Raw genomic sequence first — 25,055 nt, forward strand, 5'->3', positions numbered from 1 at the left:
GAGCCAGAGCTAAAGGGCATGATTAAATTTTGCGAGTTAAGAGCCATTAAAAAAGGTTCCAAAGAGAGAGCAAATAAGAGGGGTGAGAGAGGGCAGCCCTGGCGAGTGCCACGCATAATTGGAAAATCTGAGGAAGTTAGACCATTATAACTAGTGCAGGCAAAGGGATTGTCATATAGAGCCTGTATACTCCTTAGAAAGTTTCCACTAAACCCCATTTTAAGCAGCGTGTTCCAGAGATAGCTCCACCCCACTCGATCAAACGCTTTTTCCGCATCTAATAAGATCATGCCTAGTGGGGTGGATTCTATCTCTGCGACATCGAAAGCCGTTATAGCCGTGTTTACATGTGAGGTAGTGTCTCTCCCGTGAATAAAACCATGTTGCTGGATATTGACAAGTTGAGGCATAATAGGTACCAGTCTGATTGCGAGGAGTTTAGCAAATATTTTTGCATCTGTGTTTATCAATGAAATTGGCCTGTATGACCCTCTCTCTTCCTTTGGTTTGTCTTTCTTTAGAAAAAAAACTATTTTCGCCCTATTCCATGATTTGGGTGCTTTTCTATTCATCCCTACTGACTGCATAACTTCTAATAATAGCAGATCTAATTCGGATAAACATGCCTTATATAACTCCAACGGAATAGTATCTTCCCCTGCCGCTTTACCCACGGGCAAATGATTAATAGCCTGATGTAGTTCTATCATGGTTAAATCATCAGACAAGGAGCTCAGGTCTACGCTATCAGCTGCCCGCATTGCGTATTCCTCAATATAGGCCCGTATAAGATCCGGATCTGGCTGATTCTCTGGGGTATAAAGAGTTTTATAGAACTCAGCAAATAGCTCTAAAATCTCTTGTGGTTTATTATATATCTTGTTATCTGACCCCCGAATATTAGAAATTAGAGAGCCTGCTCTGGACTCAGACACCTTATAAGCCAAAATGCGGCCAATTTTGTCCCCCCCCCTCGTATTGCGCAATTTTATATTTACGAATATTTGCACTATGTTTCTGATAGAAGCTTTTCTTTGCATTGTTTTTTAAAGAACTAAGTTTAAGATTAATATCCGTGACAGTTGGTAAATTATGTCGAAGTGCCAGGGCCAGTAACTCTTCTTGATTAGTTATTTGTAATATTATCATAGCTCTGCGTTGTTTAAGTTCGGCAATTTGTCTATACACATAGGCCTGTGTGAAACCCCTTATGCTCGCCTTACAGGCATCCCATACTACAAGACAGGAGGCCGAGTTCTTGTTGATACTAATAAACTCGGCAAGATGTGCTTTCAGCTGCGAAATATAAGATGCATCTGAGATAAGATATCTGGGAAAGGAGAACATTCTGGGGGGAGCTGTGCTGTGTGGTGTGGAAAATGATATAATTATAGCGTTATGGTCAGAGGAAATGCGGGGGCATAGGGTCATGGAGCAAGTCTCTAATACATTATCACTGACTAGAGCCATATCTAATCTTGAGCATAATTTGTGGGGTGCCGAATAATATGTATACCCAGATCGACTTGGGTGTAGCTGACGCCAGGCATCTTTAATATTATGTATACGACAAATATCTAATATAGCTGCCCTAGTCTTATGCATCCGTTGGTGGCTATTAGGTCTGGTTGTATCCAGATTATAATCTATAATACAGTTAAAATCACCCATAATTATAATTTCCCCCACCCAGTCCAATAATTTTATATTCAATTGGTCAAATAACATTGGTTCGTCTGTGTTAGACCCGTACACCACACATAATACAAATGTATTGTTTTCATACTTAAACTGCATTATTGCCCATCTGCCATCTTTGTCATGGGCAGTCTGCAAAACTTCAACTCTTACGCGCCTATCCTTAAGTATTGCAACCCCTCTTATAGATGTCCCAGCAGACGAGCAGACCATAGTTTCATATCCTAATTGGTTAAGTAGTTTCCTATCTTTCCAAATAAGATGTGTTTCTGATAGCAGACAAAAATGCGGTTTATATAATTTCAATTCTTCGGAGACCAAGGATCTCTTGCCTTTGCTGTTCATACCCGCTATATTCCATGCTAAGCATTTTATTTCATGCATTTAAAAAGTGGTGAAAACATCGGTTCCTATACCCGGTAAATAAACAAACGTTGATAATTATATATAGAAAAAAACAACTGTAATGGGGACAAAAACGTTGTAGATTCTTGATCTCTCTCTCAAACGATTAATATCACATCTAGTATGCTTCAAATTCAGTGCCATAATGTCCATGTCCTGTCTATCTTCAATTAAATCCCTGTTAGCCTGAAAACTGATGGCGGAGTGAGGATCCGTGCTAGCGGTTCGTCTGAGAGGCTCTGACCCTCTCCCTTCTTTCCCTCTTGAGTAACTGGGGCCCCGCAACCGGAGATGCGGCAGAGATGCGGCGGCTCTGTTACATGCCGAGAAAATGAAAAATGAAATGAAATACTGAAAAGCGGCTGGAAACGATAAGAGCGACTCTTACTTTTTTATCAACGGAGACAGAAGCAGTAGTGTTCCCGACGATCCACAGGTGCGAAATCCAGGTCAGGACGCCAACGCCGATGCTCAGCTTCCCGGACCCGGCAAATCTCCTTTGGCGGGTGCTCCGTGGCTGGTTCAGCGGCTCGGGGCCCCATTGGATAGGTCTGAGCCTCCGTGCTGTTACTGGTGGTGGAGGTGGCTGGTGGCGGCGACAGAGTAAGATGACGCCCAAGGGTCCGAACCCCCCTCGAACAACCAGGAGTAACAAACAAGCTACCCCGGCTCTCCACACGGCCACTCCTGCTGCTGCTGCAAGTTTACCCTCTACAATTATCGAAGAGCCGGCCACGGGAACTCACGAGGAGCTGGGGGATGCTCTGAATACTAACAGCGTCGGTGGAGGCGGCGGTAGTGGTAATGACAGCGCAAGAGCCACGGAGATACCGGCACAACAAGCTTTAACCTTCAAGAAACAGACCCAGACCCAAGTCGGAGACCAAACACAGGTTAAAGGCAAACAGGTACTGAAACCCTCGACATTGGGGAAAGAGGCTAAAAATGTACTTACTAAAGCTGTCAAGGCTGGGGTTGGGTCCAAGCAGATTGCTAAGACTGGGGCTATGATAGAAGAAGAAAATGAGAATGGTTTGTGCTCCTTAACAGATACCTCAGTGAGCGACACTTCTAAAACTACCTCGGCTATGTTGCCTTCTGGTTCTATTCAGGAAGGGTCTGCCTCTACTCCTAAAGACCTCGGTGGTACTGCAGCACAAGTGGAGGTGGAGGTGGAAATACAAACGGCCCCAGCCTCAATTGTAGATAGTTCAGGCTTTGCTCCATGCAAGGGGAACGTGGGGGGTATTAACCCACCCATAACACAGGCCGAAGATATGAGAACTGTCCCCTTACCGTCTAATGAGGCAGATGGGACCATTCTGACCAAAACCAAAGAGCCCATAACACAGGCCGAAGATATGAGAACTGTCCCCTTACCGTCTAATGCGGCAGATGGGACCATTCTGACCAAAACCAAAGAGCCCACCCCCCCCAAAAAGCAACCAGAGACTGAAGGGCCTATTGGGCAAACAAACAGAATGGTGGATATCGATACGGATGTCGAACTGGACTCTTACGAAGACTATGAGGCTGAATCTGATGAGGACCTCAATGATAGCAGATCTAACCCCTCGAGGGGGGGAGGGGTCTGCAAGGCTAAAAATAAGCAAAGAACCAAAAGGGGGAGCAAGGCTGCTGGGACCTCAGTTAAACCTAAATGCAGTAGCAGGCCAAATGTAAGAAAACCTTTACAGGCTAAGAGTCCACTGCGAAAATGGATAGAAGCAAAGGGCTTAGTCAAGACTATAGCACTAAGACTATCCGGGGCGAGTCCCCCGGACCACATGTCCATAGGTTCTACCCCAGATAATACAACCCCTACGAGCATTACGTCCAGCATTGCCAGTCCACAGTTGATGGAACAACCAGTGGAGCTAACCGTAGAGGGACCCGGGGGGCCAGGGGACCTTATTACTCTTAGACCATCTACATCGCCATCATTATTGGCAGGGGACCCGAACCACGTAGATACTTTGGCCTCTGCCAGCAAGCGTCAGACCCCACCCACCGAATTTATTACCGTAACGTCATCTAAAACGGTTATTGAAGGTACACATCTAGAAACGCAGTCAAGACCTTTCTTGGGGCCTGTCTCGGGGCCCGCCATAGTCAACCAGTCACCTTTGGATGAAATATTACAAATATTAAGTAATCAACGGGCTGAGGCGCAAGAACATTACCTTCAACTGAGAGAAGATAATAATAAGATGCAGTCTTCTCTTTTTGAACTTACGGCTAAAATCGGTGGGATCTCGCAAGAAACAACTGAGTTACAACAGCGGTTGGTGGAGGTGGAAGAGACTACCACCAAGGTGGCTTCGGCATCCGAAAAACATGAAGAGCAGATCTCTGGTCTTCAAAGGAAAGTCGAAGATTTGGAGAATAGACAAAGACGCTCTAACCTGAGACTTTTTGGGCTCCCGGAAAAATCGGAAGGATCAGACCCGAGGGCTTATGTCGTTGGCATACTTAAGAATGCTCTCCCCGACCTGGCCGACTGGGATTGGGACTCTCAAATACAACGTGCTCACCGGCTGCCATTATTTCAGAGAAACAAAGATGCTCAGTTCCCTCGCCCCTTTTTTAATATATTTTGGGAATTTCCTTTTGCGACAAGCTGTCTGGCAGAGAGCACGTCCTAACTCTCCAATCTTGGTCGGGGGTCTGTCGCTCTTTACCCGCTCGGACTTAAGCAAGGACACTATGGACAGACGGTGGCACTTCCGTAAACTGATTGATCCCTCAAAGCTTGTGGTGCCCAGGTATTTCTGCAAGAACCTGCACGCCTCAAAGTCATAAAAAATGGGCGAACTCATTTTTTCAATGAAACTAAGGAGGCTGAAGCTTTCTTAGTCAATATCAAGTCAGATAAAAATTAGAGACATATCATTACAAGAGTTCCACAGGGATCTCTCTCCTTCCTTTCCCTCTCCCATTTTCTCTCCGGGGTTTCTGCTTTTCTCCCCCATCTTTTTTTTTGTTGTTTTTTTTTTTTCTTTTTAAGGGGATTGATAAACTGCTGAGGTGGCTGGGTTGCTAAAGCGTCGCTGTCTGGAGGGTTAATCCCAATTTGTCGCTGTTTAGGTCATTTAAAGAACGGATAGAAAAGAATGGAGGGGAAAAGGGGGAAGAAAAAGAGGAAGAAAAGAAAAGGGGGGAAAAAAAATGTTTTGTTGTCTTGGGACAAGTCTATTCAGGGGCTTGAGAAGGAAGGGAGGGGGGGTGGGGGCCCGTCAGGGCGATCTTCTACAAGAGCTGCCTCTCCAACGGCAGCTGAAGCTGAAGGTCGGTACTTCCCCGGCTGGGGTAGGTACTAGGGGGAGTAGGGGGGGGGGACCTTCTCCGCAGGTCTCGGTGGGTGGGTTTTGGGTGGGAGGAAAATGGACAGTCACATTTGTTCAATAAACTACATTGTTTCATTAGTAAAACAAGGCATAACAGTGTTGCTTATGTAAACACAGTATTAATGAAGTAATCCTCAGGTGACCATCATGAGCACTGCATTTGCTTTCTTAGAATTCATGGAGCGATCTGACTTCCTATCAGCGCCTGAAAAATAAACACACTTTAGAGGTTAGAAGCAGGTCACTGATCACTGGCGCTCAGATGTTTAGACCTGCCGAATTCGACAAAAGGGCACAGGGAAGCTCTCCCTTTCAAATTCATTTACTCACCTTTTGAGTCCAGTTAAGAAGTCACGCTGGTCGTTCGATGTGTGTGGTGATAACAGGTAACCGTTCCACAAGCCAATGTAATTTAAAAAACTGCAGCGCCCCAAACTTGGAGAATATTAACAAACTACGGACATAGGGGTCGCAGGAAGAGACCGGTTAGACACACACCTTTTTAGATTCAAGAGCAAAACAACTGGAGCTAAATAACTGCAGGGTCACGAGCCAGGGCTTGGAAAGGGCAAGGCTGGACCAAAGCTGGCTAGCTTAGTTCTGGGCTGCAGAAGGCATAGATAGGTAGATTCCAGCTTTTGTCCTGTCTAGCCCTAGTGCCTTGCCTTTTCCTGACATTGGCTGAGTGGACAAACTGTCAGCTAAACTCAGCAAGTAGTGGGAGGAGGGAGGGCCTGGTTGGCGCTTACACTGCTGGTGGCAGAGCGTTCAGTGTGACATCCCTGCAAAAAAGAGAAAAAAAATCTGGTATCCCTAAGCGGCCCCTGCCCTTGCTCAGATTCTTGCCATGAGAGCGGAAGTGGGTCAATGTGTGCGTGTGTAATATGCTTGGGCACATTGTTCATGTCCGTAATTAAGTAGTTCAGACAGTCTTCTTTATTACTGTGGCGAATAGTAAGTGTGATTTGAAGGATGTGCCTCATGTGGACTGGCCACCACTTGTGTGGGCACTCTGTACCACTCCCCCTGTTATATTGAAGGGGCCACTGCCAGGAGTAAAGAGCCACCCACGCTCTGGCATGTGTCAGCCCTTGTTGTATGTTCGTCTCTTGCCAAGCCCAACAAATTAAAGATGCTCAACAGGCTGCCTTCAGCGGTCTAGCAGGGAACCTTCGGCACAGAGTGTACCATGCCTTTAGACTCCTGACTTTTCCAGACTCCTTCCCCGTTCGCTTGAAAGGAAGTTGTTGTTGCTGATGAGTACCGCAAGCTACTTACTCATGTTTATTTGTGGTATGTATTTGAGTTACGGCTGACGTGTTTTTTCGGTTCAGTGCTGTTGAGGTATACTTATGGAAAACGAAGTCGTACTATTGAGCAGTTTGAGGTCATTTGGTGCAATCCTGTAATTTTAAGGCCTCCTAAAATATGTAGGAGCATTTTAATAGTTTATATGTATTTAAAATCATGGGTCTGAAGTTCTCTGCTTTTAAGGTACTTACAAAGCGAGCCTTCATCCCTTGGTCTGTTTTTGTAATTAACATGTTTCTTCCGCCCACTACAGCACACAGCATGAGGCAATGGTTCAGGATATGTCAGCCTTTGGCTGACTTCACTGCGAGTTAGAGCGTTCTTCTCCTTCACAAAGAGCGAACATTTAGGTTTACTGAAAATGTACATTAATATAATGTTAACAGCGGCTTTCAGCTTCCCTCTTCACCCAGAGATCTGTTGTCAATTACATGCTTTTTTCCGACCACTAGAGCAAGGAGCAATATGACAATTGGGTAGCTTCACTGTGAGTGACTGCATTCTGCTGTTTCACAAAGAGTTGTCCACACAGAGTAGCCCCTTTCACTACCAGGGACTGAAACGGCAAAGCGTGCTTTGTGAGCCCCCAAATAATTTTGCGTTTAGCTACTGTTAGTTTTATATATTGGAGGGACCTGGGACCGTAAGAAAAAATGTTTACAAAAACTGTGAGAAAACAACTGGCTTTGTGAAGGCCCGAGGGCCGGTAACCAATGCTAATCCTATTGGCTTTGCCAGGGCTTATTTTCTTCCTAATTTGCTTCGGTAATACGATGTGTTTATTTCAATGCGCCTCAAATTGCTTTATTTCCAGTAAAGTAAATTCTTAAGTAGGCAAAGTCTTCGGATGTAAAAGTATATAAAATAAATATGCAGATTCGTTTTCCAGAAAACCTACAAGATAGTTTTACTCCTCCAAGTTCTCACAGTTTTCTCTCTGTTTTTCTCATTAGGATGGCGCTCCTGGCAATCTAACATCCGTATCCACGCCAAATCTTACAAGCACAGGGGTATGACATTCCTTAAATTTTTTTTGCTCCTATTTGGCTTGTATCTGCATGCTTTTAAATGTTGCTGTTTGGTGTGATTCTCGACTGTCAAGTTAAATATCATTCTCTTCGTCTAGCTATAAATCTCTTATTCGATCAGCTCTAATTTTCAAGGTGTTTGCTGCTTCACATGGGTTAGTTTTAGGAACCGGTTCACAAGATGTATATAGTTTGTGTTTGTCCCATTTCCATAAGTAAGAAAGTGGTTGAATCAAACGTCAGTTTTCACAACCTCTTAAAATCACGCACTCTAGTTGGTGTAGTCCAGTATTTTGCAGAGCTAATTTTTTTCTACATTAATATGCTACAAAAAACAGCCGTGATGTAAGTGGATCAATTTATAGTAAAAAAAACTCCAATTAGTAGTATCTTATTTTTTTTAAATGCACTCCGGGTACTACTTCAGAATTTATGCATGTATTTTAACACAATGACTTCTTTATAAACCGAGCCCCATTGCTGTTATGTTTCTCAATATAGTGCAAATGCCACAGTTTACCATCGTGCCCTTGTATACCTCATTTCGCTGAAACCTCAGGTGATAACCACACATTCGCTTCTGAACGAGCCATTATGTTTAAAAAATGTTAAAGCATAAATGTAAAAATACTATTTCAGACGATCGGCAAGGAGCAGGCCAGGCGGGACTAAGTTCAACACAGTCTCCCAACTCTGTTCCTTCCACAAGGGCATGGAGATACTTTTTTTGGGCAACCTCAGGGCAAAAAGATGATTTTCTCCTATGGTAGTCCTACAGCTTCTGAACCCTTATTTGGAGGCCAGACTCCTTGCTTTTCATCTGCAGTTAGGCTGGCAGATACCTTTTTTTTCCCTTCTTCTTGTATTTGTTGTTCACAGGTGTTAAAGGTACTTCAGGGTCATTGTAACTCTGACCGTGTAATGCTCCCCAAATCTGCCACTGCCGAAGACTTGGGTGGGGAACAGCCACTTAGCCGGCAGAGATTTGTCTCAGCCATTCTTCTACCTGTCTACTTCCTTTTTCATGATTTCATCCACAAAGATGTAACATATCTAATGGATATCCAATTCTGAGCTTCGCAGTCTCCAAAGTGCAACTTTCACCCCCCAACCCCGTTTGAAGTACAGAGTAGCTTAATCCCAGCCGCTCTTGATATCTTCCTTTCACCAGTCCCATTCCTAATGTTCATTACAACTTTCTCAAAATCATGCTGGTGCCACCCAGAGACTTATTCTACCACCTCTTAAGCACAAGGATGTTTATTTCATGTATGTAAGAGATGGTGGTGGCGGAAATAACACCAACTGCAAATGGTGTTAAACTATCTAAAACATTAAGAAATTGTATAAAAGTATAAACACGCTATCCACGTTGCAGCATGCTTCCTATAAGTACATCCTTATCTAACGGACTCTCTGAGACCTCCAATCTCTCCCACTGCAGACCCGAATCCCCTTTAAATCTGGTATAAAAGACAGTCACTCCTGCCACATAACTAGAACTGGCGACGCTATAAAACAATGGGTGGAGCGCAGACAACCAGCAGAATCAGCTGACTTGAAAGCAGGAAATGGAAGAAGGAAACAACAAGGTTCCAAGCTTTCTTTTGCTGTGTTTTTGGGATATGGAACATGATCCCACATTGGATCACCAAGGCTCCATCCCTTCTCCATTTACACATTATGTTGAAAACGGACTTCTTCGTTCAACCCCTCACACTGTGGTAACCACCTGGATTCTAGACCACCCCATAATAATTCCTTTTCCTATACTACACCTCTGTTGCTCTTCTCCTCGCTTGAACCTCGGTGTCAGCTGCTACAACACTGTTCCTTATTCCACTCTAAACTCTATGCTTGATAATGTATTACTACTGCCTCCCCTTGTGCCGCTCTTCATCTGCACTGTAAACTGTAAAACACCCATTTTGTTTAGTATGTTTATGAAAGCGAGAGTAGGTAGGAGTGGCCTCTGAAAGGGAACAAACCGCACAATCAATCTATGGTATGTATTTTATCCTTAGCTAAACAAATGTGAATCAATCTATCCCCACAGATGGGTCAGGGTGCTAAGGTAGCTTGAAACACCTACTACCAAAAGGTGCTATTAGCATATTAGAACCTAACATGCATACACGTTAGTCAAAGAACAAAGCGGTTACAGCACACCCTTTCTAATTTATAATTATCCAAATATAATATTGGATAAGTTCTAGACACAGTCCAAATTCTTGTGCAAATATCGGTAACAGTCCATACAGACAATCTAATGAGACATCCGGCATACAGCAAGTAGTTCAAAGAGGTCATCTGTCAAATTTTAATTTCTTTTTATTAATTTTCTCAAAGTTTTCTCAGTACTCGATCTTGCCGACACGTGTTTAGTCTAATCCTAGACTTTTTCAAGGCTGGAAAATTAAACCTAATACATTAAGGAATCTATGATAATACAAAAGTTTAAAAGTTGATACAGTAAAATAAATTGCTATTAGCCTTCAAACTTGTCATACAGATTCCCATATGACAATAGAAGATAAAACCTCACAGCAAATCAAATGTAACCATATACATTAGCCCAATGAGATTTTTAAAAGGATTTTTCTTTGACCAAACACGTGTCGGCAAGATCGTGTGCTGGGAAAACTTTTTGAGAAAATTAATAAGAAGAAATCGAAAATTAACAGATGACCTCTTTGGACTACTTGCTGTATGCTGGATGCCTCATTAGATTGTCCGTATGAACTGTTGTTGATAATTGCCCTAGAATTTGGACTGTGTCTGGAACGTATCCAATACTATGTTTGGATTATTATAAATTATAAAGGGTGTGCTGTAACAGTTTTGTTCTTTGACTAAATTGTTTAGCATGTTGTTGCTTTGTAGCTGGGCTTGTATTGCATGTCTCATTTCTCCCCAAATGTATGCATCTCATATAGTTGTGTTCAAAATGTTGGCACCCCATTTATAGGGCGCAGGATGAATCTATTAAACTAGTTCAAATTTGATGGGGCGGAGAGCAGAGAGAAGAAAGTCTGACAAAGTCACAGGTCGTATTAAACGGAGGATGCTAAGATGTTATAGTTTGTACCAAATTCCAGAAACATGAAATGCCTGTTTGTAGGCATGACATGGCGAGGTTCCACTGCTCCGCATTCTGTGTTAGATGATCTGATGTGGTGGGACCAAGCAGACCTGTTTCCTGTATGAGCGGAGCATGAAAAAACCTCTACATATACCACTAGCTTCACATGTGTCTTTGCGAAGCACCACACTATAAATTGGTGACGAGCTTGCAAGGGGTGTATTTAAAAAATGTATTTATGTCCTGTGTGAATTTATGTGGAGCGGCCTGTGGACTTATTGTTTTGGAGAAGCTGACTGACGAATTGAGCACTGCTGTGGACCAAGTAGCGGCACCCGTGACCAAGACAGATGAGGTCTGGCAAGTACGTGTGCTGTTATTTACTCTGTGTTCTGAAGACTGAACACAGCATTCAGAACCTTAATAATCACTTACCTCGGGCTCATTCTTCGAATGGCAAACAGGATTCTTGGAATCTTCGGCAGCACTCTCTGCACGCGTCTCCTCGGCAGCAGCTGTGTGCATGTGCTGCTCTACGCACATGTGACCCCAAGTGCCACGACACAACGTGACCTTGAGTGGAGGCCATTTTGGATTTATTGGGCCACTTTACTGTACGGAGGTCGCATCTGGGACACAGACCATTTAATGTTGTCTGCAAGTTTAAGGGGAACTGTTTAAGAAGGGGGAACAGTTTAAGCAAGTTCAAGGCTATGGTGAGCAACTGCACAATAATGCTACAGGAAACAGGCAAGGGTTATATTACACCCTGTTGTCAAGTGCTATTGCTCTATAGACTGGTTACCACTAGTACAGTTGTGTATTTTGGTAAGCATGCCCCCTTACTGGGTGGGAGTGAGAACGCAGAAGAATCGGATATGCGAGTTCTATGCGGTTAACATGGCATAAATAAAAATTCTCACTCAGGCTGCCGCATGCGTTCTGGGCATCTGGAGTGGATCCAGCTATCTGTTGGGTAGAGCAGAAGAATTATTTTGACAATTACATCAGCGCCATTGATGAGGAAAATAAATATCTGTGGGACAAAACACAAGAATTCTCTTGCACTCTTTAGGGCCAGTTGGATTGAAATCTTACAACTGCCTGCCAGAAGCAGTTTTTAGTGGTGAGGTTAATGTTTTTACAGCAGCATTGAAAGATCTTGATAACTACTTCACATCTAAGGTGTGTATGGGCATCATTCGCTATAAATGTTTTCAACATAAACAAAGGTGAATCGGCTGATAATTATGTTGCGGAACTAAAGAAGTTAGCATTGACTGTAAGTTTGGTAATGTACATGACACATTAATAAGGGGCCAGTTGCTTATGCACTCTAGCAACTTGACTATCCAAGACAGCTTGTCTATAAATTGTGAATCTGGACTTGAAGTGTTGGCAATTGTTCGTGGAGTAGACATTTCAGGGAGGTGTCACACTCTTAAAAATGTTCTTTAGTCACATTGCAATGGACCTGCACTGCTGTATAGCATGGCTACAAAACCTTGCCAGAGCCAACAGTGCTCATAGGCGAAAGCTACTGGCTTTTCCAAGGCTTTTTTTTAGATTTGGTCAACTCTTTCAGTCACAAGACTATGTACTATTCAGTATTACAGTGTCTATAGAATCTACAGAGCTACAGTAGAAAGACTATTGCAGCATTTTTTTATTGACAACATGTGTGATGAAGCATGACAACTTGTGCTGCGTGTCACATGTGGTTTTGACTTTTTCTTGAACTCCGATAATGTTTACAAATGGGTGATATATGTTTTCTTTGATGTAGAAAGATCCTGGTTCTTTATGCTGCTGTCTGTCCAAACATTTCATAGGTTGGAGTTGTCATGTCATGTGACTTTTTAATAAAATGCTCTTTACTTTTGTGTAAAAGCAGTACAGCTTCTTTTGTATATTCCACAGTGGTCGCAAACACCCATGTTAGCATGCATGACACAGTTAAATTTAGGTACAATTTAGGTGCCTCCCTTGTGGTAACAGGGCTTGTGGTGTTCTGTAACTGCTGCAGCCCATCGGTAAGAGTGTAGTCGGGTTTTTTCTTATAGCTTGGTTTGCTTCCCTTCCTATACCGTACAGCAAACTGTAATGGTTCAGACCATCATCTATGAGTTGTATGACTGTTCTTTACTTCTTCTGGTAAAACACCTCCAAAACAGTTGTTTTCAAACAAAAGGAAGAAGGTAAATATTATTATTATTTTTTTTTTGTTTTATATAGTGCTAGCTAGACCCTAAGCGCCTTACATGTTCTTTTACAAGTCGTTGATGTGGGGATTCACAAAAGTCATAGTTGAACAATACACATTAAGTGGTTATAAAGTTACAGTTATAACATTGAGGAATGACATCGGGGACAGAACAGGAGACCGAAACAGCCATGTGTCCATCTTGGAGGAACTAGTCAATATATATCCAAAACACAGATAATGGCATTATAACAGGGTGACACTCTTCTGCGAACATTTTTAAAAACAAAAATGTTTCAGAAACACTTTGGGCATGGAAGAAGGTGCTTTAAGGCTGACAATCTCCCATTCTGACTCATAAGTGTCTTAGCCTCCTTAGCCTTTCTGAGACTATCATGGAACCAAATCTCCTAAAGACATGAACTCGATAAAAGAAGAAGAAAACTATTAGTTCGGTTAGCGATATCTTTAAAGATCCATAATTATCCGGTAGCTACCATCAGTAGATACACATTGATTGATGACAAATCTTCAGTGCGGACTCAAGAATATGTTCATTAATCTCCAGCTTTGGAGCTTTGATAGCTTCAAGTATCTCCATGATCTGTTCATTGATACGTTCATAAATCTTAAGTATGAGGTGTCTTATACATTCAGAACTCTACAGAACTGGTCCATTGACGTCGTTATAGCAAGAAATGTGGGTTTGGTAATGCATTGTCATTAGTGGATCTACCGCCACCCGTTCTGTAAAAATACTGTGATGGCAGATTGTGTGTCCAAAACTAGGCAAAGATGTTTTGTGTGTCCAAAACTATGTCTTAGATTGTTGTTAGTCATGATCCCCCCCTCTGCCTGAGTCTACCAGCGCCAGGATGCCTGCTAGGTGACAGTGCGCTCTAGAAGTTAAATAATAAATTAATAAAACTAGGCAAAGATGTTTTGGGTGGAAGTAATTTGTGAGCAAGTACGGGAAGGCAGCCCTTGCTTATGGGAACAGTGTGTTGACTAACAGTATGACAAACAGCAGTGTTCATCATAAAATGTACTCGAGTTTTTCCTAGGGTCAGGCAAAGAAATTTTAAGGGCCAACAGGTCTGATCGTTTCCAAGGGGAATAAATCCATTGAAACAGGAACCAGGGATGTGGAATTCCTATAGCCCCACGCGCGGGACATATTGTTTGGGGTCAAGGGCAACAAGTTTTAATGTGCATTTTGTTGTTGGGACAAGTAGGCCCAACCCCCTGCAGCACAAACCCTTTGGCTGCTAGTTTACAGTACCACATTGCGGCTCTGGGAAGGGCATTCTCTGCAATTAAGGTAAAGTGTGTGTTATATGTAATATGTGTGTTAAGGCTGTTCAAACTTGTATATATGGTTCATTAACGCAAAACCTTTATTATTAGGGTGAGCACTAAAAGTGAATGTTTTAAGCTCAGCCTGCACTACTGACAGTGGTTCCAGTATAAAAGTGTACACACATTTTCAAAGTTTAATAATATGAGGCTCTGTATAATGCACCCAGAATGCTCTCCGATTATATGCAAATATTTGCAGAAGCTTGAAAGCAAAAGTGATGATTATTTTCTTTCAAAATAAAACGTTCACAACAAAATGCATGTAAGAAAAGAAAACATTTAGCTAAACTACTGTAAGATTTTAGGTAGGGTATCTTTGCAGCATCATTTAGTAACATGTTGATGTATGTTAGTATTTCCCAAAAATATTCAGAAAGGAATATTAGTGTTACCAGTTTAAATACGAATATGGAAAAAAAGAACAAACAAGCATTGGCAAATCTAGTGGGTCTGAAATTGGTGGTCATCCTTTTGGTTTTGTCAAGGTGTGACTTGTTTAGGCATGGTTTTTGTAAAACCTTAACAGTGTGGGAGCTGCTGGGTCCTCACCATTCTAACAAGCATTGGCAAAAGCAAAACAAAAAAATGTTGGTCTCAGCATACATTGCCACAGCGGTTCTGGGCACTGAACAAAACTACTTTGCTTGCCAATATGCTTCTTCTAAAAGAGCAAAATACTGTTGCTTACAGGGATGCCAGCTGATAGACAGGCGGAGAGAGAGAGAATAAGAAACAAAACAGAAGGTCATGGTTAACGCCAGGCCTAATTAGAGGCCCAATTATTAAAGAAAGTCTCAAAAATGCATCCATGGTATATATCCTTGCATTAAGTACATATGTACAGTTTGCATGAATTCCCAAGAATTTACAGAAATAGGCCAGAAGTAGGCCCAGAAAATATTTGTGAACTGCATTTTAGCATGAGCAAATATGCAGGTGTAGATTTACTAATGTGAAAATCTGAATGTTTTCAAGTTCACTTTTCCTTCAACCACTTTTTTCTCAACCCTGGAAGAAGTTTTAAGTCTGGCACTTTCAGTAGTAAATTTCCAACCGTTCTCAGTATGGGAAATGATTAGAGCAGAATTGGTGAAACCCCTTAAAACATGCATGTTAGTAGGTTTGCACAGACTAAAAAGGGCATTCCAACCCTGGAACTATTGCTTACCACTACCTTCAGCCCCAGTATGGAGACCTGCAGAAACATAGCAGCATAAGGGAATCGCTAGTATTCAAACACTACTATGGTATGAACCCTGGCATAATCGGAGAGGCTATATCAGAACTCTTATCTAATGAGATTGCCACGTAATTTGTTGCCGCATTACATGGCACAAAGGGGACAAGTGGATTTTGTTACAGGGCAAGTAGATTTATTAGGCAGTCTGCCCCATGGACAAGTAGATATTTTATTAAATTCCACAACCCTGCGGAACCCAGCCGCATTAACACCCTGGCTGTCCCATACAGCTGCTTAAAACACGGGGTCGCCTCTTGCATAGGAAAAGCTTTAGTTGAGGCCGACATGAGCCTCTTAAGTTTTCTTTTCTAAGTAAATATATCTTCTACCACTACCTTTAGGGGAGCAGTGGTCAGCGCTCTTTCATTTGTCCTTTTACATATCCAAATTAATTCTCGAGGAGCTTCCTCATTCATATTAGTCCTCCAATCCTCTATTAGTGCATTAGCCATTTCCCCTACAATATACTGCTGAGTCATTTGTGAGTATTGTGTTAAAGTCAAAAAGACCTCATCCAATCGAATATCGTAATTTCTGACCCATGCACAAGCCCTAGCCAATAATACCACTTTGTCCTCTTCCGTAAGGATAGATCTATGATGTTGTTTAGGAGTGGGGGGTGTACAAACTACAGTCTTTCTAACAAGAACAGGGTTAGCAGCAGTGGCAGTAGGTAATGGAGGAAACGTTTGAACTACTGGAGGTAACTGGGGAGGCGCTGTCCGGACGGGATTTAGCGCATAAGGAAGCGGGCTGGTCTACAAAGCATTTCTTCTAATTCTAAATCCTCCTCTTCTAAACCCTTAAGTCCTCCTTCTTCCTTAGTCACATATGCTTTCTGCAATTTAAGGTTAAATCATCTCTCATCTCTCTCTACACTTTCTTCTTCATTTTTAATTGGAGTTCTTTAATCTTCTGCTTTCTCCCTATCTTTTTCTCCTTTAATTTGTTTCTGTTTTAATATTTTTTTTCCTTAATCCTACAGCATTAACATACTCTGCCTACTTTTCTTTTTTAAAAGTTGTTCCTCTATATATTGCAATTTATTTGAATCAAAAGTACCATGGAGTGGCCACGGTAAACTAGCATAGGCCTTTATATATTTGTTCCACAATGCACTAAACAGTATGGAAGAAATACCATATTTAATGTACATATCATAATTCGGAGTGCCGTCTAAAGGCGCTGGCTGTCTTTCCTCTAAAACATATTTCCTGCTGCAGCAACAACATAATGCATGAAGTGTGCTCAAAACAGGCATGTTTGCCAAATACTTCTTAACAGTAGCATTAAGAGACTCTTATACCAAAATCAAAAGATGAGAAAAAAATGTCACATTACCTTTCAAAGGCATTTGCAAATGACTTTTCAAACAAAAGACCCAAAAAGGACAACCTATTCGATCCTACCTGATCGCAGTACTCCAACTCCCACCTGCAGATCCTCTGATCAATAGATCACCTCCAAAATGCCAACCGAAGAGCCCCAGTTAAGAAATACAGCCGCCACAAAGGTCAGGTCGATAAGCTGAAAATCACCTTGGCCGCGAGAGCAAGTCTCAATCTGCGGGGCCCCCTTCAGTGTTTCTGTTCTGTCAAAATGACCTCCTTCTGGTCCAGCTGTGTCCCCCAATGGGGTCCCATGTTGGGCGCCAATTGTAGAAATGACATTCTTAACAGTCTCACTGGTGCAGGGACACCCTTCTTGTCTACAGGTTCAATAACTGAAGATCAACACTGGAGTGGAAATAAACGCAAATGTATTATATCCCATGAGATGGCTCCGTCATACGGACACTAGTCAAGTGCCTGAAAGGGAACAAACTAGAACAGCTTGTGGTCTGTCTTTTATACAATCTAGGCACCACAGGAGTTCATCAGAAAACCCCTTAGTCCTGGTTACATCACACTTTTCATAACCCTCTTATGACATTTTTACGTAACTCAACAACTAATCTACTGTCATTATCTGTCCTAATAGAGAAAGCTACTGTGCAACAAATTCAACTGCACTGCTGCTTTGTGGACTTCAAAGCAGCCTTTGACCACGTGCCTCGGGACATACTGTGGCAAAAACTAAAAGGCTGGGGAGTACCTCAGTCCTTGTTACTAGCTATAGTCCAACTCCACTCCAAAACGTGGATAAAAATTAAGTTGGGTGAAGGCTCCCACGTTTCCAGGAAGATCGAGACCAGCAGTGGAGTAAAACAAGGCTGCGTACTGGCCCCACTCCTTTTTAACCTGTTTATATCGGACCTTTCACCAATCCTTGACGCCGTTAATTGTCACCCCCCCTCAATTAGATGGAGTACGAATCAGTAACCTCCTATACGCTGACGACCTTGTGCTGCTCAGCCATACGAAGGTGGGCCTACAGAGGCTACTTGATGAATTGCTCCCTTACACTGAAAACAACTTTTTAGAGTTAAATCTGTCAAAAACAAAAACAATCACCTTTGGGAAACCTAAGAAGTCGCATGGAGGGTGGTACATCGACAACGTAAAAATTGATCCAACATCTCACTATAAGTACCTGGGAATACTATTCGATTACAGAAGCTCATTTGCTAGGCAAAAAGAAGCCCTGAGAACCAAAGCTCCGGCTCTAGAGGCTTCAGCAACAAAATTATTAGGTCCCAGCTTTATCCCATTGTTAAAAGTGATAAAGGCAAAAACATCTAACTCCCTGACGTATGACCAAGAGATCATGAAGGGAACTACAAACACTCTTTTAAATAAACTGACAACTAAAATCTTTAAACGTGCATTTCATCTTCCAAACTCAGCATCACCGGCACAAGTCCGCCTGGAATTTGGCTTACTTGATCACCATGGCATAGAAGCAGGGGCGTTCATAAAGTTTTGCAATAGATTGCGTCAAGCACGGGAAGAATCACTGGAGGCCAGACTCTGGCAAGAAATTCAGAAAAGTTATGCCAGCCAAAAATATCGGCTCCACTTGGAGCATAGCTTACAACTACTTGGCATTAAGGACTTTTGGGGAACAACCCCCCCCCCCAGTCTGCATTAAAGCTAGCCATCAAGAAGAGTACTAGGTTGTGGTCTTTTCATTCAGACAGGGCAACGCTGTCAAAAAGGAAACACGCCTGGGCAGTAATCACCAATTTTATCCCAGGAGTAGAATCCCCTCACCTATCCATTACCACAGCACTTTACCTGAAACGAAAGTTCCTGGCACTGAGGATGGGTGAATGGCCCTTTTTGAAAAATCTTCCAGAATGGAGCCGGAAAGACAACAACATCCAATGCAGGCTGTGTGGTTACCACACCGAAGGGTTGGAACACATAGTCTGCTTATGTCCAACAATGCTCATCCCTAGATGCTTATTATTGCGAGAAGAGTGGATACAACTTGGAATTCGATCCTGCCGACAAGCCATAATAGCAGCCTTCAACCCGGATAACATAAAGCTGAATATCGGGTTCATAAAATTAGTAACTAAAGCACTAAGCCAGTTGGAAGCCATCAGGGCTGCCACTCCCGTCCTGTTAGAGCAGAGCGAAACCTTATTACGGGATACACCAATGCCTTGTTAGCTATCAACAAATTGCTGACTTAAACTCGGAACGCAACACTTACAACACCTGTTAAGAAACTAAGTAGAGTTTTAATTAACACATTATTTCAACAACAAAAAACTCATTTTATGATCAGGATGCATGTTTTTATATTGTAAGGTTTTTAATTTATCAACAATAAAGTTCATTATTAAGTCATTCTTCTAGCCAGAAGAAACATGTTAGCCTTGAACATCTGTCTCCCATGGGGACAAGGCTGAAGCTACTTCCAAGTCAGACCAACCACCGCCCTGAATCAAGCCAAACCAGGCCTTCCCACTGAGTAAAACAACCAATTGCACAGGTCCTCCTTCTTGCACAAAGCACTTTCCCTACTCGGGCCTCATGAACTATTTGTAGCTACCTTCAAGTCATACCAACTACTGTCCTGGATTAAAGCAAATCACGCCTTCTCACTGAGTAAAAACAACCATTTGCAGTCCTCCTTCCTGCACAAAGCATTTTTCCTAATCGGACCCCAGGAGGGAAAATGACAATCCATCTCATGCTTTTACTAAATAGCCCCTTGCCCCCTGCACCAAGAAGGACTCCATTATCTTAGCCGACAGACTTGGACACTGAACATCTCTTGCTCCCCACCTGGCTAGGACGTTTTATCACTTCTATTGAATGTATTTGTTTGTTACTCTATTTATATTGTAATGATATTAATTAATCAAACAAAGTTTGCACTACACAACTCTTACACAACCCCCCTTACACAACGCCTACATGCTGTACTGTAGATTTCTGATAAACCCATACCCACGTCACTTTCATAGATAAGCAAGGGAGGTTACATGCGTTGGTGGGCTAACCGTTTAAACATCTGTGCACGTAGGCCCTTTGGCAGGGCAGGGCAGCTTGCTCTGACACATGAATGTTATCAGCATGGCCAGCTTTCAGTGAAAACGCAATTTCTAACGTAAAAATTCCCTGTAGAAACACAAAATGGGGGTGGCAGGAAAAATGGCTGAGAGCAGAGGCTAAGTTATCAGAATACAATTATTTACCGTTTAACAATTGTCCATGTGCTTCAGTAAAAGGATGAAAGCTTCTCTGGTGTCCTCATCTGCAGCCCTCTGCAGCAGGCACCCTTGCTTACTGAGCGACTTCGACTAGGAGACGGGACAGTGCCCCTGTTAGGGCTTTGGAACGTAACCCCACTCCTATTTCAGCCCCCTGGTCCCTAATTAAATGTACTATTAGGCAATCAACATTACTAGTATGTTAAGTGCTTCAGTAGCAGGGGCTGTTGCAGCGTAGTAAACTGAGTGAAATCGAGTAGTACGCTGCTGCCTGAGGCAAAGCCAAGCCAGTGCGGTCCTGAGGGGTTGGAGCTTAAAGCTGAAACAATGTTGCCATCAGACACGCACGTGTACTACTACAGAAGCCATCCCACCTTAGTAAGCATGTCGGGTTGGACGGTGGACTTTCTCCAGACTGCTTGACATGCGCACTAGCCTTCTACCGCAGCCTCACCAAAGATGCACATTACTCGGTGACTCAAAGCAGCAGCCCCCGGTTTCAATAATGAGCGGGGAGGTTCCCTGCCCCTGCCAATCCTGGTGCTGCAGCAACAGTAAAGAGCAGCGTCAGGATTGGCTTACAGAGCTGCTGCGGTGTGTTACTTGGGGGCTCTCTGAACTCTGCAATGTGCAGTGCAAAAGACCTGAGGCAGCGCAAGGGTGGGAGGAGGCTGTCCCCCGACCTTTTCATGTGGCACACAAGACGCTGTTTGCTAATCCTAAAGCCTCTGGAGTCCTGTGGCAGGCATTGAAACCTGAGAACTTCATCTGATTTCAGTTCAGCTTTCACTTTCCACAGGTAAATTTGATTACATTAGTTGGTGACCAGCATGGAAGTGCTAAAGTTTTGTTGACACAATATGTATATGATTTGATTGGAATAATTCTGTGACCATATGTTGACGATGATGGGAAGTTGGTAACAAAGATTTTCAAAGGGAGCCCTCCAATCCTGTTGTGGTTTCCACAGACTGGGGGTTCGTTAGAAGGTTTTACTGTGCTAGGATCAGGATGATTATCCATAGGGGATTCGACGAAGACTTCAGCTGAGCTGAGCTGACTTCTGCTGAGCTAACTGCTGAAATGTATAATCTTCAAGGAGGCAGAGGCTGGCATATGCAAAAAAAAGTACTAATAACCCCCGCTGGCACCAAATACTGTTTCTGTCTTTCTATTCATTAGAAAAACTAAAACAGTATTTAGTGCCTGCAGGGGTTACACACACTTTTTGTGTGCTAATCTAGTCTTGCCACATGGCAGGCCCCAGGCCTTCCTGCTGTATTGTTCCTGTGGTGGTGCTGCAGGCAAGTAGAGGAATATATATCAGTAAATAAATTGCTCTTCTATCACTGATAATTGCATCAATTAAATAAGTTAATTTCTTTAATTGTTCTGTTTGCCTTGTCTTTAATTGTGTAAAAATATTACACATGTTGTAGATGCGTAAACTATCACCATTAGGACAGTTGGGCAGGATGTTTTTAGTTTTTTTGCTCTACTCTCATTTTCTGAACATTTTTTACAGCATTGATAAAATGATTACCCCGATTGCACGCCGGGTTTAAATCCCACTGCTCATGTTACCACATTTTTTCTTAGTAACACTTAGGACTCAATGACACTGGCTAGCGGCATATGCACAAAAAAGTATGCGTAACCCAGGCGGGTGCCAAAAACTGTTTTCGTCTTTCTATTTTATATATTTTATTTTATTTTATAACACTTGTAAGGCGCACAGCTACCCACAAAGGGTTTCCCGGCTTTCTAGTCATTAGAAAGACAAAAACATTATTTAGCGCTTGCTGGGGGTTACACACACTTTTCTGTGCTGACCTAGAAATGCCACACTCCAGGCCCTGGGCCTTGCTTAGATGGTTTGCTACAGCGAGGCTGCCGTTTCCAGGACTGTTTGTCCATGGGGAATTCAAATCGAATTCCACATTGACAAATACTTCACACTTCATTGCAAATTTCATTGCAGTGTGTTTGAGGAGGCTGAGGCTGGTGGCATATGCACAAAACGTGACTGTGTAACCCCCACCAGTGCCAAATACTGTTTTTGCTTTTCTAGTCATTAGAAAGGGAGAGGATATGGCCTAACTGCTAGGGCGGTCGACCTCTGAGCTGGGCAACCAGGCACAAGTCTCGGCAAGGACGCTCGATATCCTGTGATTCTGGGCAGATCACTTAATCTCCCTGTGCCTAACTAAACAAGCATTGGTATAGCCAATAGGTCGCGCCTTCGGGTTCTTATAAATGTTTAGCCAGACCTATTGGCTTTGCCAATGTCTTTAAGCTATGGTGTAGAGGAGTAAGGCTGATGTGCAGCATGTTGAAAAGTTACAATACATTTTATTTTATATATAATCAAAAAGTTGTTGTGTATAACTGAAAGACCCTATTTAAAAAAGCTGGTGCTGCCCCGGGGCTAATTGATGCTGAGGAGGTGCTGCTTCAACATTGTAAGCTAAAGCGCAGGGGCCGCGATTGCTTTAAAAGTAAGGAAATAGAACTTTTTTTTCTATTTCTTTATTTTTGAAGCAATGGGGCACCCACGCTTTAGCTTAAGATGTTGAAAGCTAAAGTGCGGGTGCTGTGATTGTAACAAAAGTAAACACATTTTTAAAATGGCTGGCACATGTTTTTTAATTTTTTAATTTATTTTTTTACAATGGCTGCACCTGCGCTTTAGCTTTGAACATCTTAAGTGAAAGCGCCGGTGCTGCGATTGCTTCAAAAGTAGAAAAAAAAATAGAACTAAAATGCACATTTTTTTCCTTCTATTTGTTTACTTGTAAAACAATTGCGGCACCTGCCCTTTAGCTTAAGATGTTTAAAGGTAAAGCGAGGGTGCTGCAATTGTAAAACTTTTTTTTTTTTTTTAATAAACAGAAAAGGCATGCAGCCATGTTCGGCCAGCAAATAACAAAAGAAAAGGGCAGCCGCCATTATTCTTACTGAGAAAAAAAAAAGTGTTGAGGGAGAGCGTGTCCTGCCTGCAACATCAGGCAGGACAAAGTTATTTAAGAAAATAGTGCTCAGAGGCTGTAATTAAAGCCTATAGAGTACCAATACATGTATCTGAAAGAGACACGTTAGTGAGAAATTCCTTACCTTAGAATATCCCCAGGCGTCAGACTGAATCTGGAAAATTTTGCGTAACAATACCCCTGCTCGCAGGAAGGCGTCGTCCGTGGCTCCGCGTCCGTCGTCGTCGGCGTCGTTAGCGCTGGAATGACGTCGTCTGAGTACTTAGACGCCGCCCATGCGCGCTGACGTCAGTTCTTCTTTTTTCCGCGCCAGCTAGCGCAGATCCGGAGAAGCTCTACCCCTTAGTCTTTTTTGACTAAACTTTTTGATCTTTTTGATCATTTCTTTGCTCAAGTCTTCGACTCCTACAGAGCTGGTATGGATGCCTGGGTTTAAGCCCTGTTCCAGGTGCAACCGACTTATGTCGGTTACCAACCCCTATCGCCGGTGCCTCAAGTGTTTAGGCCTCGACCACGACGACCGTACCTGCTCAGACTGCCGGGCCCTGACATCTAAGGCTAGGCAAGAGCGGTCTCGCAAGCGACTGGAGCTCAGGCAGTCGGCCCTGCGCCGCTCCAGGTCCCAGTCCCACGGGAGGTCGAGGGACGGGTCGCGGGGTCGGAGCCCTCGCAGCTCCGGGAGTGGACATCGGTCGTCGGGATCCAAGTCCTCAGGTAAGAGGCATAAGAGGTCGTAGAGACATCATCGTTCCAACGACCCACCCGACGCTCTCGCGAAGCGGCGGGGGTTCGGGTGACACCACCCGCGCGGCTCTGCCGGAGTCGCTGTCGTCGCCGTCTGCCCCACACCTTCGGGTCCCTGGGCAGTACGCGACGCCTGAGGAGGTCGAGCGGTACCTTATGGCCAAGGGGTCCCTCCCTCCTCAGCCGGGTCCCATGGCGCCTTCGGGCACAACGGCCCCGGCTGGAGGGCCTAGAGGGTCGGGCGCTATGGCTCAGACGCCGTTGGGTGCTTCGCTCCTGGCGCCGCAGGCCCTCTCTGGATCCGCTTCCGGATCCGGGTCGTCGCCGATGCCGGCCCTACGGGTGTCACCCGGGGTGCCTGCTATGGGCGCTGTCCCCAATCCTACCCCCGGTCCAATTCTGGCGCCGGAGCGGCGCCGATGGGCGCCGCTACCGACAGCTTTTGGAGATTTCTATTTTCATGAACAGGACCCATCTGTTGAACCTGTGCTACAGGAGATGGGTGACAAGGGTGATTGGGAGGGCTGAGGACCCTCTGGCACGGGAGTGCCAGTCACCACAGGAATGGACATATGAGCTTGGGGAGGCCAGTGGCATTGACACTTCGCCAGACACTGGATTTGTCTCCCCTCCCACCGTGGCTACGGAGGAGGGGGCAGCTTATAGTGTAGTGTTGACACAGGCAGCCAAGGCCCTAAACCTTGAACTCCCTGTCGCGGCCGTGAGGACTAACCTCCTCACAGAGGTCCTTAAACCGCAGGCAAGCTCCAGTGAGCCTCTGCTGCCGTTTAATGAGGCCTTGTGTGACGTTCTTGTGGGCACTTGGTCCAAGCCCGCCACAGGTCCGCCTGTGGATAGGAACGTGGCCAGACGCTACCGCCCAGCCCCGGGCGACCCTTGCTTTTTGTCCACCCACCCCCGAGAGCCTGGTCATCCAGGCCTCCACTTCCCAGACCGCATTCCCGGCGGCTCCGCCCGATCGGGATACCAAGAGGTACGAACAGTTCGGGAAGAAGATGTTCTCGTCCCTCAGTTTGGGACT

At 43.8% G+C, this 25,055-nt stretch overlaps 1 protein-coding gene across 3 annotated transcripts in view; it reads left to right on the forward strand.

Annotated features, from left to right (window-relative positions):
• TBC1D12 (TBC1 domain family member 12) overlaps positions 1–25,055 on the forward strand; it is a 306,314-nt gene that overhangs the window by 62,116 nt on the left and 219,143 nt on the right. For all 3 annotated transcript variants that reach the window (XM_086922463.1, XM_086922464.1, XM_086922465.1), the window contains exon 2: positions 7,715–7,771. In XM_086922463.1, coding sequence (XP_086778589.1) covers positions 7,715–7,771 — 57 coding nt within the window. The remainder of the gene's footprint in view (positions 1–7,714; positions 7,772–25,055) is intronic.

The sequence above is a fragment of the Lissotriton vulgaris genome, chromosome 5 (assembly GCF_964263255.1).
Source record: "Lissotriton vulgaris chromosome 5, aLisVul1.2, whole genome shotgun sequence".
Taxonomy (NCBI): domain Eukaryota; kingdom Metazoa; phylum Chordata; class Amphibia; order Caudata; family Salamandridae; genus Lissotriton; species Lissotriton vulgaris.